The 21,160-nt window shown below is 40.6% G+C and overlaps 1 protein-coding gene across 1 annotated transcript in view; it reads left to right on the top strand.

Annotated features, from left to right (window-relative positions):
- Positions 1-1,203: 1,203 nt before the first annotated feature.
- xpo4 (exportin 4) overlaps positions 1,204-21,160 on the top strand; it is a 43,539-nt gene continuing 23,582 nt past the window's right edge. The window contains exons 1-4 of the mRNA XM_055878156.1: positions 1,204-1,292; positions 2,920-3,025; positions 3,653-3,794; positions 3,926-4,064. Of these exons, the coding sequence (XP_055734131.1) occupies positions 1,227-1,292; positions 2,920-3,025; positions 3,653-3,794; positions 3,926-4,064 (453 nt within the window). The 5' untranslated portion in view covers positions 1,204-1,226. The remainder of the gene's footprint in view (positions 1,293-2,919; positions 3,026-3,652; positions 3,795-3,925; positions 4,065-21,160) is intronic.

Raw genomic sequence — 21,160 nt, 5'->3', positions numbered from 1 at the left:
TCAATGGTAAGATGATCAATACAGTCAAATATTCAAATGGGTGTTGATTACAACTTAAATCTATGCAGGTTATTCATCTTGGTTGAAAAAGGTTTATGTGTGGTAGATGGATAGAAATTCAGATAAATGTAATTGCAATTTTTTACCAGCAGAGGAAGTCCAGCACACAGCCTGTCCTATGCCACACAGGCATTATATTCAGGGAGAACTAGTTATCACCAACAATAATTATGTACGAATTGATGACAATGTCAAAAATAAATATATTTAGCCTACTATGAGGTATCAAATACTTATTTTACAGAAGGAAACAATGAGATAGAACAATCAGAAGTCATACAATAGATAACAGGCTGAAATCAAATGGCAACAGATGATGTTGCGGGCTCAGATTAGGACATGCACACTCCATTTTGGACATAGGTTTATAACTGTCACATAGTTCAAAGATATGTGGTATTTGGACATAAGCCTATTGCTGTTACATAGTTGTAAAAAACGTGGCCACGTATTTTATAATAATTTACATACCTCATTGAAATAATTTACATCATAATTTGAAGCTATAAAATCACATGTAACAAAATATATTTTCTATGATAGGCTAGTGGGGCAAGGAATGACATTTCCATAAGGGCAACATGACTTTTCTTCCATAAGAATATCATTTGTGTCCTATGCTATGACAACCATAACAAAAACAACAGATTAGGTCCTCTGGGTATATGATCAATCATCCAATAATTGATCATAAATGCAGAGGACCTATAATTTATGATAAGGTAAAGGTAGTAACATAGATCTCTGGTAAGTAATTTATACATTCTTAATAAATAGGCCTAATGGGATATAGTTTAGTAGTTCAAGTTACCACCTTTATCAATATTGTACAAATCATTTTCTAGTCAAAAGTTGAGTAAAAAGCTTTCAATCAGACATTTTGAGATGAGGATTCAAATGATTTGTGTTAAGTTTTTTGGTGAGATCTATGGTGGTAGGAATAGTCACTAAAAATGTAGGTATCACGTTTGCAAGCGTCCTTGGCTTGTAAAAACGAAGACCCTTACTCTAAATCTTTTATGGCTATCTATTTCGATTACATAACCTCCAACGAGGCACGCACCATCCTTAAACAGCCTGACAAGAGAGTCTGTCCATGAACTCATTGGCTAAGAGTACCGCTTAATCCCACAATGCAGCGCATGGCGCGTCATTGAAGAGGGACCATGATGGCGGCGGTCGGTTCACCAGAAGTGATTTCACAGCTGGAAAGCGCTGCCAAAGTTTTAATGGTGAGAAATATAATCTCATTTTTGTGTGTTTTTTTGTATGTGCTTTGTTCTGGGTTTTACTTAGAGTTATGAGACGGCGAGAGATTTAGCGGGCACAGTTATTTCTCTGAGAAAGGATCGCGATGCGTGGCGCAGTGATGTCTCCATCCCGCAAAAAATATAGGATAGCCATCATCCCCCAAAAGCCACCAGCGATGTGTGACAGTGTCTTGTGACTATTTTTTCCTAAAAACTTAACTAGTAGAATACACATGTTTACAGGGACCCACACACTTGTTCAGTTAGTTTGATACAATATGTAGTTGTATTTCTTCCACAATAGACAGTTCGGTGAGCATTCCCATTGCACGGCGTCGTTAGACACTGTTGATTCTCCATGTTCCATAGCTAGTAGTTATTGACTTTACCCTCGATTTGTGGCCAACGTGATGCATCAGTCAAGTAGGGCGCTGTCTCAACTCCCTGAATAAATTATAAAACCCAGTTTTAGTAAAATATAAAAGTCATATATTGGAAACAATTAGCTAACCAGGTGTTGGCTAAAAGTTCTTGGATCACACACTTGGTCAAGCACCATGCTTGGGGGTGGGTATAATTTGCGGAACGTTCCAACAGGAATCTATTCTAAAAACGTAAATAACAAGGGTGCCAACAAACAACGCATACAAAGTTGTATAGCAGCCGAATAATATACTGGGTAGGGAGTGGGCTGTTTCATTAAGTTTTCACTCACCACGTTTATTCCGAAAAATGTATCTGGTAGCCTATGGACAAACATTAAGAATAAGCTACGTGGTGAGTTGATGCCTATTCGGCAGCTAGTTAGCTAACGTTAGGTGAATTGATCGTGCTACTTTGTATGCGTTGTTTGTTGGCAACATTGTACTTTACGAAGTTTTTGGTACAGATTCCTGATGGAACGTTCCACAAATAATACTCACCCCCATGCTTGGTGACTGAAGTGCTCTGGGGAGCTCGTGCCCATTACCTTGATTCCCTCATTCGAAGAAATCATAACTATTTGGCCAAGTTAATTATATTCGATACGTATTTATTTATTACTACTATTATAATCAGGCCTCACTAATAGTGTTTTGTTATGTTTCTGCTCTCCAGAAATAGGCTGATGTTTTATTAGACATGAGTTAATGACAAAGTGCATCGAAACTCCAGTCTTTTACCCTTATGCACCTTTACGGTGCGCTCGACTATTCCCCTATAACACCTTCCAGGTTAAAATTGAGTTTCTAAACAAATGTCAGCTCTAGTGTGTGTGTGTGTGTGTGTGTGTGTGTGTGGTAGGGGGAAGGGTTGGGCATGGGAAGGAGGGTTGGGGGAAGGAAGGCCCTGTCGTGCCTGTGGTCAGGACAGATAAAGGGTCTTTTTCTCCTGCTGGCTGCCGAGTCAGAGCTGCTTTTACTGCAATTAGGCTTTACCTGGAATGTGATTTTCCTGTAGAGCTGAATTATAGCCACACTCCTTGGCTGACTGCTTGTGTATGCTTAGCTGTCCATCTGTGGGAATAATTTAAAGTGGTGTGTGTGAGACTTACTGTACGTAGTTTAGATGTGGTGTAATAATTGACTGTACACTAATGTGGTGTGTGTGTGTGTGTGTGTGTGTTTAGGCACCGCCGTCCATGGTCAATGCAGAACAGAGGCAGCATGCAGAGCACATATTTCTCTCCTTCAGGAAGTCTAAATCACCCTTCGCTGTCTGCAAGCACATCTTAGGTAAGAATCACTATACAAACGCTTCAAAACACTCAATGTTTGTTTGTGTGTTACTTAGTGTTTGTGTTATCTGCTGTATCTCCTGAGATTGGTTAGTAGTTTCACTGTTTTTTGTTTTGTGAACTCATTAACTTATGTTTGAGTGCTGTGTTTTCCCACAGATACATGTGATACTGTGTGTGTGCTATGTGCATGTGTGTCCAGAGACCTGTAATTCTGTCTTTCTGTTGATTAATCTCTCCCTTCACGGCCTTCACAGAGACCTGTAATTCTGTCTGATTAATTTCTCTCCCTCCACAGAGACCTGTAATTCTGTCTCTGTGATTCATTTCTCTCCCTCCACAGAGACCTGTAATTCTGTCTCTGTGATTCATTTCTCTCCCTCCACAGAGACCTGTAATTCAGTCTCTGTGATTCATCTTTCCCTTCACAGAGACCAGTCATTCTGTCTGTCTCTGATTCATTTCTTTCCCTCCACAGAGACCTGTAATTCTGTCTGTCGCTGTGATTAATGTCTCTCCCTCCACAGAGACCTGTCATTCTGTCTGTCTCTGTGATTAATTTGTCTCTCCCCCCAGAGACCTGTAATTCAGTCTCTCTGTGATTAATTTGTCTCTCCCTACACAGAGACCAGTAAGGTAGACTATGTGCTGTTCCAGGCAGCCACAGCCGTGATGGAGGCGGTGGTACGGGAGTGGATCCTGCTGGAGAAGGCCAGCATCGAGTCGCTCCGAACATTCCTCCTCACCTACGTCTTACAGAGACCCAAGTAGGCGTGTGTGTGTGTGTAAGGGGGGGGGGGGGGGGGGGTGTATGAGTCAGTGTAGAGGCAGCATTCATTCGATTCTCAAGTATGTCGCAATCTCACCTCATGCAGTCTCTCCTCTCTCCCTCCCCCAGTCTGCAGAAGTATGTCCGGGAGCAGATCTTGCTGGCTGTAGCCGTCATAGTAAAGAGAGGTTCTCTGGACAAGTCCATCAACTGTAAAGGCATCTTCCACGAAGTCAGCCAGCTCATCAGCAGCGGCAACCCCACAGTGGTAAGAAACACAGGCCTGATTCGTGAACTCATCCCCGGCGCAAGCGAGACATGTATTCTTGACTCCACTATGATTATCAAAGTCCTGTCACGTAATATGTCAAACATAGAAAATATAATTTCCGGTATGGTGACCGTGAGGTAGTCAGTTGAAGGTGATCCGTTTGGCATTCCATTTCTTTACTAAAATATGCCTCTTAAATAGGAACTCAACTCTAAAGTCAAGAAATAACTGAAACGTTATGTTGGTAACTGCATGTTATGGAAAATACTATATAGAGAAATAGAGACAAACAGCGAAACAACACAACCATGGACCAAGTAGCTGACGACTCAACTAAAGTGAGTTTAGAGGCAATACCAACAGACATTTGCACTGCCAATGACGAAACTGTCAAAGCAGATTAAGAAAATATCCAATGTCAAAAAATTCTAAACTGTTATGACTGGACTGGGCAAACAAGGAGGGGACAGAAATCAGGTTAACCCTGGAGAAAATCTCACAAGAAAATCTCCAGAAAACCGTGGCTGAACAAAAATACATCATCGCGAGGCTTACTGAAAGATTAAACGGGATGGAGGAATTCAGTCGCCGTTCAAATCTTAGTTTTGTAAATTTCCCAGAAATCTGTGGAACAACCGGAACGGAAACATTCCTGGAAAAGGTAAAGCTACAACTACAGGGCCAGGAGAACTTCACATGGGCTCCCACAATCGAACAAGCACATCGAACAGGTGGGCCGAAAGGGGACACGAGCAGCAAACAAAGGGCCATCATTGCAAAGTTCCTTAAATATAGGAACAAAGAAAGTTCTACCACTGGCCTTCCAAGCCAAAACGTCAGGAGTCGGACCTTTGATGTATGAGGGCTATTGGATCAACGTCGACATGAGAGGAGACCTCTACATGAAGTGCAGAGAATTCAACCTTTGAAAGAAAAAGCAATGGGAAAAACGAATCACTTTCTTTCTGGTGTACCCCGCACAACTATGGGTCAAATGGAAGAAAATAAACATCACACTGAAATTAGCAAAAGAAGCTACCCGATTCCTGGATAACCTGGACAAGGAGAACGGTGGAAATGTCAATGAATGAACTCAAATCAAATTGTGTCACATGCGCCGAGTACAACAGGTGTAGTAGACCTTACAATGAAATGCTTACTTACAAGCCCTTAACCAACAATGCAGTTCAAGTATTTTTTTATATATATTTTTTACTATTTCTAAATAAAGTAACAAAATCAAAAAGTAACACAAGAAAATTACATAACAATAACGTGACTATATACAGGGGGTACGAGTCAATGTGCGAGGGTACAGGTTAGTCGAGGTAATTTATAAAGTGACTATGCATAGATAATAAACAGTGAGTGGCAGCAATGTAAATAGTCCGGATGGCCTTTTGATTAGTTGTTCAGCAGTCTTATGGCTTGGGGGTAGAAGCTGTTAAGGAGCCTTTTTGTCCTGAACTTGGTGCTCCGGTACCGCTTGCCGTGTAGTAGCAGAGAGAACAGTCTATGACTTGGGTGACTGGAGTCTTTGGCAATTTTTTTAGGCCTTCCTCTGACACCGCCTAGTATATAGTTCCTGGATGTCAGGAAGTTTGGCCCCAGTGATGTGCTGGGCCGTACACATTACCCTCTGTAGCGCCCTGCGGTCAGATGCTGAGCAGTTGCCATACCAGGCGGTGATGCAACCGGTCAGGATGCTCTCAATGGTGCAGCTGTAGAACTTTCTGGGGACCCATGCCAAATCTTAAAATCAAATTTTATTGGTCACATACACATGATTAGCAGATGCTAATGCGAGTGTAGCGAAATGCCTGTGAGTGTAGTGAAATGTTTTCAGTCTCCTGAGGGGGGAAAGGGTGTTGTCGTGCCCTCTTTACAACAGTCTTGGTGTGTTTGGACCATGGTAGTTCGTTAGTGATGTGGAGACCAAGGAACTTGAAACTCTCGACCCGCTCCACTTCAACCCCGTTGATGTTAATGGGGGCCTGTTCGGCCTGCCTTTTCCTGTAGTCCACGATCTGCTCCTTTGTCTTGCCAACATTGAGGGAGAGGTTGTTGTAATGGCACCACACTGCCAGGTCTCTGACCTGCTCCCTATAGGCTGTCTCATCGTTGTCAGTGGTCAGGCCTACCACAGTTGTCGTCAGCAAACTTAATGATGGTGTTGGAGTCGTGCTTGGCCACAGCAGTCGTGGGCGAACAGGGAGTTACGGAGGGGACTAAGCACGCACCCCTGAGAGGCCCCAGTGTTGAGGATCAGTGTGGCAGATGTGTTGTTGCCTACCCTTACCACTGTATAGACTACAGGACAGCCTCCCAACAGACAATGTATGGCAGATAGGGCACTGGACTATTGAACTGCTTAGGCGACTGAAATTAGGTGAATGATGGACTATTACACACCAAAACACAAAAAAATAAAGGCATGTGTTGTTAATGCCTTCACTCACACACCTATTGAAAAGACAATCACAGCACCACTCAAGCGATCTGTCTAAATGAATAACACTTTAATGACTGTTGGCTATTGAGTCTAAATGACAACCCATTAATTGGTAGGCTATAGCCATAATCTATTTGTTTAAGTAATGAACTGACAAGTGAACAAGACTACAAAATAATTTCTATGATCTGGAGGATTAGTTTTTTAATTGCTCCCCAGCTAATAGGCTACAAAGACCTGAGTGGATGGGAAGAATTTAAATGGCCCACATGTTAAAACATTTTTTTTTAAAGGAGCTGAAATTGTAAACACAGTATTTTTATTTTTGTTGCTCTCTCCCTTTTTTTAAATGGATTTGACTTTTGCCCGAATTAACGTATGATAACAGGGAAATGTATATATTAATTGAAAAATGTGTTATTAATGTGGGCAACATGATATCACCTTGTGTTGATTATATTTTTATTCTCCCATAGAAAGTACAATGAATAATGGTAATGAATTAGTTAAAGTGGAACTGACAGCGTTTTAACTACTTTGCAGATATGAAAAAGTCAATCATAATATAATAAAAAAAAAAATCCCACTTTATGCTACAAAAACAACTTTAGAAGAGGTTTTAAAAATAGGTTTTATTTGAGTCAACATTCCATGACGTACACTAAGGCATTGTTGGCAGAACAGATGGATACAGTTCAATGCATGATTAATACAATTCACCATTACATTTCTTAGCAGTTCGAAAAAATATTGATTTCAGGTTGTAAATCACAGCTGGTCGTTTACATTGTTAACTGCCTCCACCCTTTCGGGATGCAATGTTTCATTTACAATGCCTCAATATTTTGAACAAAAACGGACGACTGTAACTAAGGCAGGGAATGTCTATACAATCAAGCTAGCAAGGGCAATGATCACAAGTCAGTCATAACGAGGCTAATAGGCTAGGGCACACGTGTCAAGGCCCGTGGGCCGAATAGGACACACAAGCGAGTATAAATGAGTCAACAGTTGAGTGAGTCATCACCCTTATGAAATTACAGCCTGCGCTCGCATCCGTGAATTCAACTTCAATTGCGTTGCTTTTGTGTGTCCTGTTTACAGCGAGCAGCGGAGGGAACGTGTACAGACACATTCCACATTCCTAGCTAGGCTACTAAAATGTTGCAGTCTAGCTTCGGTTTGCAAAGCTTGACAATGACTAACCCCCCCCCCCCCAAAAAACCCTGCAACAAAACACCATGCAAAGGAGAAACACGTAGACCTATTACAGCAACATTTGAACAGTAGCCTAGGCTGGCTACTCAACTACAATACATTTTAAGTGCATCATACAGCAATGCTGCATTCAACCGCAGCTGTGATCCATGCAGTGCAAAAAAATGAAAACCGTTGAAATGTAAAATCAACCTATAGCTCCGTTTTGTTGTTTGGAGTTATTAAATACTTTTTGATTATGGTAGCAGCATATTATGCACATATGCAATCATAGCAGCAAATACTGATAAGTAATATTTATGTTTTAATATGTTAAAATGTTATACATCATTTACTAGTGGACATTTATAAAGGGACAAATTTTTTCTAATAATAATGGCCAGTTTGGGTCCCAGTTATGCTTTATTTATATTTTAAATAAACAAATAGGCTATGCCTGGCCCGCAAATTTGTTGACTACTTTTTAGCTAGTTTGCAACTACTTAGCATGTTAGCTAACTATTCCCTTAACCCAAACCGCTAACCCCTAGCTTAGCTAAGGTTGGCAAATTCGTAACATATTGAACGCTTTGCAAATTCCTAACGTATAATACGAATTGTAATTCGTAACATCATACGAAATGGGTGATGGACATCCACAAATGAATACATATCATAACATATCATAATAAATGTAGTGTCCTGGATGTATGTACAGAATAATACAAAATGCTGAGAGGCGTTTGGAGTGACACATTTTTCCCCCGTATCATTTTTCGTGGCTACAGCTAGAAATACAGGTGTCATTTGTTTGCTAGCAAGAAATATAAATCGCTTTGCTTTCTAGCTAACTATGCTGAACTTGAATGACTTATCAACAGTTATCATATTTCTTTTAGTTGTCAATCCAATGTATTTGGCATCGATCAAATGGGTGGGCAGGCAAGTTCCCATTCAGTTGTCAAAACTTGGGTTGGGACAAGCATGCATTGGCAGACACTGCATAAGGATGAGCAGGTTACTATTCCCCATTTGTTTATCAGTACAATTTTGAAGGCCAACTAGCTGAAAAAGTTTGAGAGTGTTTATCTAACGTTCCCTCATTAGATTTTTAGCTCATCTTGCTCTGCCTAATATAGGCTTGCTCTGCCTAATATAGGTTGTGCATAGGCAGCTGAGGGAGGGATAGCAACTTTTCATAGTTGTTTGATCAATATGACTGTGAAGTTCCCAAATGTAAGAGGACTCTTTTTGCATTTACATATTTGCAGGAATCCATTCAGGTGTATTTTGTGTTTGAATTATCTACATTTGCGCTGTTGCTACTGCCTGTAAACACCGTCCAGGTTATAGTGAATGATGGCAGGCCCATGTGGCAAAAAGCCTATATACAAATAACTTTTTTGCCTATATTATTTGTATGTAGGCAAGTAGGCCTATATACAAATATATTAATTGTGTGTATATAGGCCTACTGTAGCTCTGATTGGCTATGCCGCAACGGTCTGCGTAGACTCCAGTCCTGGACAAGACAGATGTTTTATTTACTGCAGTGTCTTAATTGTTCACACGCAAGGCTGGTTTCCCACTCTATATTATTATAGAATTTTCACAACTGCCTTACTATATGTAATTCCCAAACATTCTATGAATTTATGAAAATGTGAAAATGACCATACCTAAGTGTTCGCTTGTCAGAAAATGTTTTAAAAAAGGTGTCATTCTTCCTGGGGGTGTATATGAACAGATTTTAATACGATTTAATGTTGCTAAATCGCTGTCAGTTCCACTTTAAATGAATGTTGAAGAAACATGGGCAATTGCCGAGTTTATAAACGAGACAGTTTATATGCGCGAAGCCCACAATTATGCACCTTTCAATTATTATTTCCAGCTCTTTGTTGAACAATTACAGTATGCATACCCATTGACTTATTCCTATTTTGTTGTTATAGCCTGAATTCAAATGGATTAAAAGAAAAATAATTCTCACTCATATACACACAATACCTTATAATGACAAAGTGAAAACATGTTTTTAGAAATGTTGGCTAATTTATTGAAAATTTAAATGCAGAAATATCTATTTTACATAAGTATTCACACCCCTGAGCTGTGAGTCTTTCTGGGTAAGTCTCTAAGAGCTTTCCACACTTGGATTGTACAACATTTGCCCATATTTCTTTTCAAAAATGTTGGAGCTCAGTGAAATTGGTTGTTGATAATTTCTAGACAAGCTTTTTCAGGTCTTGCCATAGCTTTTCAAGTAGATTTAAGTAAACATTTGAACTTGGCCACTCAGGAACGTTCACTGTCTTTTTGGTAAGCAATTCCAGCGTACATTAGGCCTTGTGTTTTAGGATATTGTCCTGCTAAAAGGAGAATTTGTCTCCCAGTGCTTGTTGGAAAGCAGACTGAACCAGGTTTTCCTCAAGGATTTTGCCTGTACTTATCTCTATTCTGCTTATTATTATCCTAAAAAACTGAAAATATGAAGAGTGATACTCAGTGATGTGATGTGTTGGATTTGCCCCAAACATTACACTTTGTATTCAGGACATGAAGTTTTTTGTTGAAGTTTTACTTTAGTACCTTATTGCAAACAGGATGTTGTGGAATATTTTTTATTCTGTACATGCTTCCTTTTTTTCACTCTGTCATGTAGGTTAGTATTGTGGAGTAAGTACAATGTTGATCCATCTTCAGTTTTCTCCTATCACAGCCATTAAACTCTGTAACTGTTTAAAAGTTACCTTTGGCCTCATGGTGAAATCCCTGAGCGGTTTCCTTCCTCTCCGGCAACTGAGTTAAGGAAGATGCCTATTTTTGTAGTGATTGTGTTTATTGATACACCATCCAAAGTGTAATTTATAACTTGCTCAAAGGAATATTCAATGCCTCCTTTTTGTATTTTTACCCATCTACCAATAGCTGCCCTTTGCGAGGCATTGGGAAACCTCCCTGGTCTTTGTGGTTGAATCTGTGTTTGAAATTCACTGCTCGGCTGAGGGACCTTACAATTATCTGTATGTGTGGGGTACAGAGAAGAGCTAGTCATAAAAAATTTTTAAACACTTATTGCACACAGTGAGCCCATGCTACTTATTTTGTGACTTGTTAAGCGCATTTTTACACCTGAATGTATTTATTCTTGCCGTAACAAAGGGGTTGACTACTTATTGACTCAAGACAGTTCAGCTGTACATTTTTTATTAATTTACTTTGACATTGTGTGTGTAGGCCAGTGACAAAAACATTGAAATATAATCCATTTTAAATTCCGGTTTAAATACCTATGTAAATGTGATCAGTTTAAATAAAATGTGCAACAAAAAAAAGTGCAGCTATTTTTTGATTTGTCATAATGGGGTTGAGTGTAGATTGAAGGGGGGGGGACAATTTAATCAATTTTAGAATACAGCTGTAATGTAACAAAATGTGGAAAAAGTCAAGGGGTGTGAATACTTTTTGAAGACACTGTACACTGACAGCCCAACACAGTACATACTCCCACACACAACATGCACACACACTGATGCCACACACACCACATGCTGCTACTGGTCGCTTTACCCCTACCTATACAGTGTGTTTGGAAAGTATTCAGACCCCTTGACTTTTCCACATTTTGTTACATAACAGCCTTATTCTAAAATTAATTAAAGTGTTTTTTTCCCCCTCAATCTCCACTCAACCCTATTATGACAAATCAAAAAGGTTTTAATAATTCTTTTTGCACATTTTATTAAAACTGATCACATTTACGTAAGTATTCAGACCCTTTCCTTCATACTTTGTTGAAGCACCTTTGGCAGCGATTACAGCCTTGGGTCTTCTTGGGTATGACACTACAAGCTTGGCACACCTGTATTTGGGGAGTTTCTCCCATTCTCTGCAGATCCTCTCAAGCTCTGTCAGGTTGGATGGGGAGCGTCACTGCACAGCTATTTTCAGGTCTCTCCAGAGATGTTCAGTTGGGTTCAATACTGGGCTCTGGCTGGGCCACACAAGGACATTCAGAGACTTCTCTCGAAGCCACTCCTGCGTTGTCTTGGCTGTGTGCTTAGGGTTGTTGTCCTGTTGGAAGTTTAACCTTTGTCCCAGGCTGAGGCCCTGAGCGCTCTGGAGCAGATTTTAATCAAGGATCTCTATGTACTTTGCTCTGTTCATCTTTCCCTCGATCTTGACTAGTGTCTGCCACTGAAAAACATCCCCACAGCATGGTGCTGCCACCACCATGCTTCACCGTCGGGATGGTGCCAGGTTTCCCCCATACGTGACGCTTGGCATTCAGGCCCAAAATAGTTCAATCTTGGTTTCATCAGATCAGACAATCTTGTTTCTCATGGTCTGAGAGTGCTTTAGGTGCCTTTTGGAAAACTCCAAGCGGGTTGTCATGTGCCTTTTACTGAGGAGTGGCTTCTGTCTCACCACTGTACCATAAAGGCATGATTGGTGAAGTGCTGCAGAGATGGTTGTCCTTCTGGAAGGTTCTCCCATCTCCACAGAGGAACTCTGGAGCCCTGTCAAAGTGACCATCAGGTTCTTGGTCACCTCCCTGACCACTGACCAAGGCGCTTCTCCCCCGATTGCTCAGTTTGGCCGGGCGTCCAGCTCTAGGAAGAGTCTTGGTGTTTCCAAACTTCTTCCATTTAAGAATAATGTAGGCTACTGTGTTCTTGGGGTACCTTGAATGCTGCAGACATTTTTTTGGTACCCTTCCCCAGATTTGTGCCTCGACACAATCCTGTCTCGGAGATCTACGAACAATTCCTTCGATCTCATGGCTTGGTTTTTTTCTCTGACATGCACTGTCAACTGTGGGACCTTATAGATAGGTGTTTGCCTTTCCAAATCATGTCCAGAAACATCTTAAGGATGATCAATGGAAACAGGATGCACCTGAGCTCAATTTTGAGTCTCTTAGCAAAGGGTCTGAGTAATACTTATAGATATTTCACTTTTTTTTCTTCAATAAATTTGCAAAAATGTCTAGACCTGTTTTTACATTGTCATTAGGGGGTATTATGTGGTGTGAATACTTTCTGAATGCACTGTATGTACAGTACATGGCTACCTCAATTACCTCATACCCCTGCACATTGACTCGGTACTGGTCTGCCTGTATATGGCCATATTATTTTTACTCCCTAAATAGCCATGTTATATTTACTTGTTATTTCTATTTGTTATTCACTGTGCCAATATTTCTATTTTTTAAATATAATTTAGTATCTTTAACTCTGCCTTGTTGGAAAATGCCCGTAAGTAAGCATTTCGCTGTTGTCTACGAAGCATGTGACAATTAAAATTTGATGGCAGGTTTTTTTTCTCCCCAATTTCCTGATTACAATCTTGTCTGATCGCTGCAACTCCCTAATGGGCTCGGGAGAGGTGAAGGTCGAGTAATGTGTCCTCCGAAACATGACTCGCCAAGCCATGCTTCTTAACACCCGCTCGCTTAACCCGGAAGCCAGCTGCATTAATGTGTTGGAGGAAACACCATTCAAGTGACGCCCGAAGTCAGCCTCCAGGCGCCTGGCCCGCCACAAGGAGTCACTAGGGTTAGGTCAATCCCTAACCCGGACAATGCTGGCCCAATTGTACTCCGCCCTATGGGAAGGCTGGTTATGTAACAGCCTGGAATCGAACCCCCGGCTGTAGTGACGCCGCAACACTGCGATGGAGTGCCTTAGACTGCTGGGCCACTCGGGAGGCCGGCAAGTGCTTTTTATGCTGTTTTTCTCTCGTTATTGACCCTGAGGGGATGACCTATCACGCTGGCCAGGACTAATTATCAATATATACTTAATAAGTGTCTCATCTATCTCAAAAGGCAGAACCAGCCCAAGACAAGACACCTTAATAATAATCACTATATTTACTTTACAAACAGTAATTAGCCTAGTTGATTGCACATAGCATGGACACATAGTACTGTCACTCACTCCACGGTGGTTGGAAATGGGTATGGGAGCTGAACACGCAGCGACCCAGATCCCTCTACTGTCGTAGATTACACATACTGAAAAAAATAGGTGTCTCATTTAGTCCTATGGAATCATTAGTCATATTATAGATCCATTTTTTCCCCTTCTTCATAATGCACCTTACTTAAAATAGGTGGTTGACTAGAGCGCATTTATATATAGGCTACCAGTCAAAGTTTGGACACGTACTCATTCCAGGGTTTTTCTATATTTGTACTATATTCTACATTGTAGAATAATAGTGAAGACATCAAAACTATGAAATATCATATAGTAACCAAAAAAGTGTTAAACAAATGTATTTGAGATTCTTCAAATTAGCCACCCTTTGCCTTGATGACAGCTTTGCACACTCTTGGCATTCTCTCAACCAGCTTCATGAGGTAGTCCCCTGGAATGCATTTCAATTAACAGGTGTGCCTTGTTAATTTGTGGAATTTATATTTTGATTTGTTTAACACTTGTTTGGTTACTACATGATTCCATGTGTTATTTCATAATTTTGATGTCTTCAGTATTATTCTACAATGGAGAGAATAATAAAAAAATAAAGAAAATCCCTTGCATGAGTCGGTGTGTCCAAACTTTTGACTGGTTCTGTGTATGTATGTATGTATGTATGTATGTATGTATGTATGTATGTGTGTATATATATATATATGTGTGTGTATATATTGTTTGTATTGCATAGAGACATTAGCCAATGACCAGTAACCTGCATTAAAGGGAATGACCACTACGAAGGCACCGACAAGGTCATTCTCTCACTTGTGCAACAGTACAGGACAGATTCATTCATGAAACATCAAAGGGGAGGAGGGGAAAGAGGAATATGAGAGATTTAATGTTTTGTTTCGTTTTTTATGTCTTGTTAATACATGCCCACTAAGAAGCATGAGGTTTGGCCAATACTATTTTTATTGTAGCTGTTCATGTATAGTGCCCACCACTAATATTGGCACCCTTGGTAAATGAGCAAAACGGGCTGTGAAAAAAATGTTTTTGCTGTTTATACTCTAGGTCTTTCATTCAAAATATTCACAAAAATCGAACCTTTATTTGAAGTGAAATTATTGAAAAAAATATGTGAAATAAATATTTTTCTCCGAAACATGTGCCACAATAATTGGCACCCCTAGAAATTCTTATGAGTAAAATCTAACTGAAGTATATTCCCAATATGAGCTAAACGGGCTGTGAATTAAAAAAAATATTTATCCTCTTGGTCTTTTCATTCAAAATATTCACAAAAATCAAACCTTTTAATTAAAGTAAAATAATTGAAAGAAAAAATACATTCTCATCATAAAACAAATATTTTTCTCATATGTGTGCCACAATTATTGGCACCCCTTCATTCAATACTTTGTGCAAACTCCCTTTGCCAAGATAACAGCTATGAGTCCTCCTATAATGCATAATGAGGTTGGCGAACACATGGCAAGGGATCTGAGACCATTCCTCCATACAGAATCTCTCTAGATCCTTCCGAGGTCCACGTTTGTGAACTCTCCTCCTCAGCTCATCACACATGTTTTCTATGGGGTTTAGGTCAGGGGACTTTGACGGCCATGACAAAACCATGATTCTGTGGTCAGTGAACCATTTTTGTGTTGATTTTGAGGTGTGCTTTAGAGCATTGTCCTGCTGGAAGATCCAACCATGGCCCAGTTTAAGCTTCCTAGCAGAGGCAGTCAGGTTTTGATTTAATATCGGCTGGTAGTTGGAGTCCATGATGCCACGTGTCCTAACAGCCCCACAACATCAAAGATCCACCACCATCATTCACAATGTGGGATGAGGTACTTTTCTTTATGGCTATCTTTCGGTCTACGCCAAACCCACCTCTGGTGTTTTTTTCTCTCCAAAAAGCTCTATTTTGGTCTCATCTGACCATAGAAACCGGTCCTATTGAAAGTTCCAGTAACGTTTGGCAAACTGTAGGCGCTTGAGTTTGTTGTTTGATGACAGCAAAGGCTTTTATATGGCAACCCTCCCACACAACTTGTGGTTATGTAGGTGGCATCTGATCAGAGTTTTGGAGACTTTCTGACCCCAAGACCCAACTAACGTCTGCAATTCTTGGCCTGTGTGTCACCTCATATTTATATCCCAGTGAAACAGGAAGTCATGTTCTAACACTTAAGTGTTCCTAATCACTCAGGTGGCCTTAACTTAAAATATGAATGGGAATATACTTCAGTAAGATTTTACTCAATCATTTCAAGGGGTGCCAATAATTGTGGCACATGTTTCGGAGAAAAATATTTTTACACATGTATTTTTTTCAATAATTTCACTTCAAATAAAGGTTTGATTTTTGTGAATATTTTGAATGAAAGACCTAGAGTATAAACAGCAAAGAGATTTTTTTTCACAGCCTGTTTTGCTCATATTTACCAAAGGTGCCAATATTAGTGGAGGGCACTAAACATATTTTTTTAAAGATCCATCTCAATATCACGTGTTGTGGATAATACATAAGAAATTAATACATTAAATGGATACTTAGGGATTTTGGCAATGCTAGCAGATACCCATAGATTTCCAGTCATTTCGTTAACGCTAGTTAGCATTGGCTCTCGAAAATACACATGTGACACAGAGACATAAAAATGGTATCCATGAGTTCATCTGACTCTGGGGAAGTAGATAAAGGGCCACATTGGCATCCAAATATAATATAATACTCCTACTACTCTCATGTCCACAACTAATTTTCAAGAATTTACTTTTGTATTGTAACTGTTTATTTTAATTGACCGTGTTTCTGCATGTAAATGCCTTCCTAGAATAATTACAGACGACAGCCTATTGTACATTTAAGCTCAAACTTCCTTTGACAATAACAAAGACATGGCGATTCAACACAATGTTACTTGGGACCCTGAAACTGTAAGCTAAGAACACTGACTGAACACCTCCCTCTGCAACTGTATCCTGGACTTCCTTCCTGACTTCCTGCCCCCAAGTGGTCAGAGTAGGCAACAACAAATCCGCATCGCTGACCCTAATCACGGGGTCCCCTCGGGTGCGTGCTTAGTCCCCTCCTGTACTCCCTGTTCACCCACGACTGTGTGGTAGCACACAACTCCATCACCATCAAGTTTTCCAAAGACCTGACGGTGGTAGGCCTGATCACAGACGAAGATGAGACGTCCTGGCACCACACTGCCAGGTCTCTGACCTGCTCCCTATAGGCTAACAACCTCTCCCTCAACATCAGCCAGACAAAGTATCTGATCGTGGACTACAGGAAATGGTGGGCCGAGCATGCCCTCATTCACATCAACGGGGCTGTAGAGGAGAGGGTTGAGAGCTTCAAGTTCCTCTGTGTCCACATCACCAAGGACCTACCAAACATACCAGCACAGTTGAAGGGGGCACAACAACGCCTCATCCCCCTCAGGAGGCTGAAAAGATTTGGCATGAGCCCACAGATCCTCAAAAAGTGATACAGCTACATCATTGAGAGCATCTTGACTGGCTGCATCACCGCATGCTATGGTAACTGCTTGGCATCCGACCGTAAGGCATTACAGAAGGTAGTGCATACAGGTCGAGCTCCCTGCCGTCCAGGACCTCTATACCAGGCGACGTCAGCGGAAGGCCCTAAAGATTGTCAAAGACTCCAGCCATCAAAATCTCAGGCTGTTTTTCTCTACCACACGGCAAGTGGTACCGGAGCGCGAAGTCTGGGGACCAAATGGCTCCTGAACAGCTTCCGCACCCAAGCCATAAGACTGCTGAACAGTTAATTAATTGGCAGCCCTGACTATTTGCATTGACACGCTTTTTATTTGCAATGGCTCTATGCACACTCACTGGACTCTACCTATAGTTGAAGTCGGAAGTTTACATACACCTTAGCCAAATACATTTAAACTCAGTTTTCACTATTCCTGACATTTAATCCCAGTAAAAATTCCCTGTCTTAGGTCAGTTAGGATCACCACTTTATTTTAAGAATGTGAAATGTCAGAATAATAGTGGAGAGAATGATTTATTTCAGCTTTTAGTTCTTTCATCACATTCCCAGTGGGTCAGAAGTTTACATACACTCAATTCATATTTGGTAGCGTTGCCTTTAAATTGTTTAACTTGGGTCAAACGTTTCGGGTAGCCTTCCACAAGCTTTCCACAATAAGTTGGGTGAATTTTGGCCCATTCCTCCTGCGAGTCAGGTTTGTAGGCCTCCTTGCTCGCACATGCTTTTTCAGTTCTGCCCACAATTTTTTTATAGGATTGAAGTCAGGGATTTTTGATGGCCACTCCAATACATTGACTCTGTTGTCCTTAGCCATTTTGCCACAAATTTGGAAGTATGTTTGGGGTCATTGTCCATTTGGAAGACCCATTTGCGTCCAAGCTTTAACTTCTTGGCTGATGTCTTGAGATGTTGCTTCAATATATCCATATCATTTTCCTCCCTCATGATGCCATCTATTTTGTGAAGTGCACCAGTCCCTCCTGCAGCAAAGCACCCCCACCACATGATGCTGCCCCCCCCCATGCTTCACGGTTGGGATGGTGTTCTTCGGCTTGCAAGCATCCCCCTTTTTGCTCCAAACATAACGATGGTCATTATTGCCAAACAGTTATATTTTTGTTTCATCAGACCAGAGGACATTTCTCCAAAAAGTACAATCTTTGTCCCCATGTGCAGTTACACACCGTAGTCTGGCTTTTTTTATGGCGGTTTTGGAGCAATGGCTTCTTCCTTGCTGAGCGGCCTTTCAGGTTATGACGATATAGGACTCGATTTACTGTGGATATAGATACTTTTGTACCCGTTTCCTCCAGCATCTTCACAAGGTCCTTTCCTGTTCTGGGATTGATTTGCACTTTTCACACCAAAGAACGCGTCTCATTCCTGAGCGGGATGATGGCTGCGTGGTCCCATGATGTTTATATTTGCGTACTATTGTTTGTACAGATGAACGTGGTACCTTAATGCGTTTGGAAATTGTTCCCAAGGATGAACCAGACTTCTGGAGGTCTACAATTTTTTTGCTTATTTATTTATTTAATAAATAAAAAAAAGAAGAAAAAAAAATCTTCCCCCATGATGTCAAGCAAAGAGGCACCGAGTTTGAAGGTAGGCCTTGAAATACATCCACAGCTACACCTCCAATTGACTCAAATTATGTCAATTAGCCTATCAGAAGCTTTAAAGCCATGACATAATTTTCTGGAATTTCCCAAGCTGTTTAAAAGCACAGTCAATTTAGTGTATGTAAACTTCTAACCCACTGGAATTGTGATACAGTGACTTATAAGTGAAATATTTTGTCTCTAAAATATTACTTGTGTCATGCAGAAAGATGTCCTAACCGACTTGACAAAACTATAGTTTGTTAACAAGAAATTTGTGGAGTGGTTGAAAAACGAGTTTTAATGACTCCAATCTAAGTATATGTAAACTTCCAACTTCAAATGTACATACTCACACACTACACTGACACTCTAACGCACAGACTACATTCATTCATTCACACACACACAAACACATAGACACACTCTTTCAAACTCTTCACATACGCTGCTACCCTGTTTATTTTCTATCCTGATTGCCTAGTCACTTGTACTTCTACCTACATGTACCTCAACTACCTTGTAACCCTGCACATTGACTCGGTACCGGTACTCCTTGTAAATAGTCTCGTTATTTTTTTGGGGTTAATCTTTTTCTTTATTTTTTTAACTCTGCATCGCGAAAGGGCTCGCAAGTAAGCATTTCAGTCAATTCTACCTGTTGTATTCGGCGCATGTGACATAACATTTGATTTGAGATGAGGAGTTTACCTCATCTCAATACACAGAGACATGTTTTTGGAAATAAATGTAGATAATGAAGTATGCACAACTGTTGTCTGGGAAACTCTTAAAGCATATATGAGAGGATGTATCATGTCTTACTCTTAACTTAAGATAAAGAACCAATAAAAAATGTGAAATACTAGAACAGAAAATCAACGCCTTAGAAAACACAGCTTAGATAGACATGTTGACACCCATCAACAGTTGAACACTTTTGAAGCTTGAATATAATTTAATAAACACCTGCTCTGCAGAGACTGCTGCCCTGAAATCCAAACAATATGTTGAGCAAGGTGAAAGTGCAGGGGAAAAGCTTGGTCACAGATATGTGAACATTTTCATATTTGATCCTACGACCTTAGAAATAAATGATTGCAAATAAAGATAATCCATAGGATTTACTAAATTCCTGACAGAATGCATGTAATGCACCCAGAAATGTCATATCTCTGTTGGAGATTCAAAAAACTAAAAGGAACCCTATTACATATGCTGTGGACCTGTGACAAACTGACACCATTTTGGGATAATGTCTGTGCTATCACATCATTGTGTTTAGGAATGTATATCCGTCCATCTCCATGATTTATGTCTTTTGGGAAATGTAAATATTGGTGACAAAAATCAAAAAGTTTTGTAACCTCGGTCTAATTGCTGCCCCCCAAAAATTCTAGCTACAGTGCATTCGGAAAGTATTCAGACCCCTTCCCTTTTTCCACATTTTGTTTCATCACAGCCTTATTCTAAAATTGAAGTGTTTCATTTAATCCATATACACAATACCCCATAATGACAAAGCAAAAACAGGTTTTTAGACGCCTTTCTAATCGACCTGTCCCGGGTTTCTTGGAAGGATATTGACCTCATTCCATCAGTAGAGGATGCCTGGTTATTTTTTTTAAATGCCTTCCTCACCATCTCAAATAAGCATGCCCCATTCAAAAAATTTAGAACCAGGAACAGATATAGCCCTTGGTTCTCTCCAGACCTGACTGCCCTTAACCAACACAAAAACATCCTATGGCGTTCTGCATTAGCATCGAACAGCCCCCGTGATATGCAACTTTTCAGGGAAGTTAGAAACCAATATACACAGGCGGTTAGAAAAGCCAAGGCTAGCTTTTTCAAGCAGAAATTTGCTTCCTGCAACACAAACTCCAAAAAAAGTTATGGGACACTGTAAAGTCCATGGAGAATAAGAACACCTCCTCCCAGCTGCCCACTGCACTGAGGATAGGAAACACTGTCACCACCGATAAATCCACTATAATTGAGTATTTCAATAAGCATTTTTCTACAGCTGGCCATGCTTTCCACCTGGCTACCCCTACCCCGGTCAACAGCACTGCACCCCCCCACAGCAACTTGCCCAAGCCTTCCCCATTTCTCCTTCTCCCAAATCCAGTCAACTGATGTTCTGAAAGAGCTGCAAAATCTGGCTGAAATTGTTGCAACCCCTATTACTAGCCTGTTCAACCTCTCTTTCGTGTTGTCTGAGATTCCCAAAGATTGGAAAGCAGCTGCGGTCATCTCCCTCTTCAAAGGGGGGGACACTCTTGACCAAAACTGCTACAGACCTATATCTATCCTACCCTGCCTTTCTAAGGTCTTCGAAAGCCAAGTCAACAAACAGA

Source organism: Salvelinus fontinalis, chromosome 23 (genome assembly GCF_029448725.1).
Source record: "Salvelinus fontinalis isolate EN_2023a chromosome 23, ASM2944872v1, whole genome shotgun sequence".
Taxonomy (NCBI): domain Eukaryota; kingdom Metazoa; phylum Chordata; class Actinopteri; order Salmoniformes; family Salmonidae; genus Salvelinus; species Salvelinus fontinalis.
Note: the sequence above shows the minus strand (reverse complement) of the source record. Positions and strands in the feature narration are given on the sequence as shown.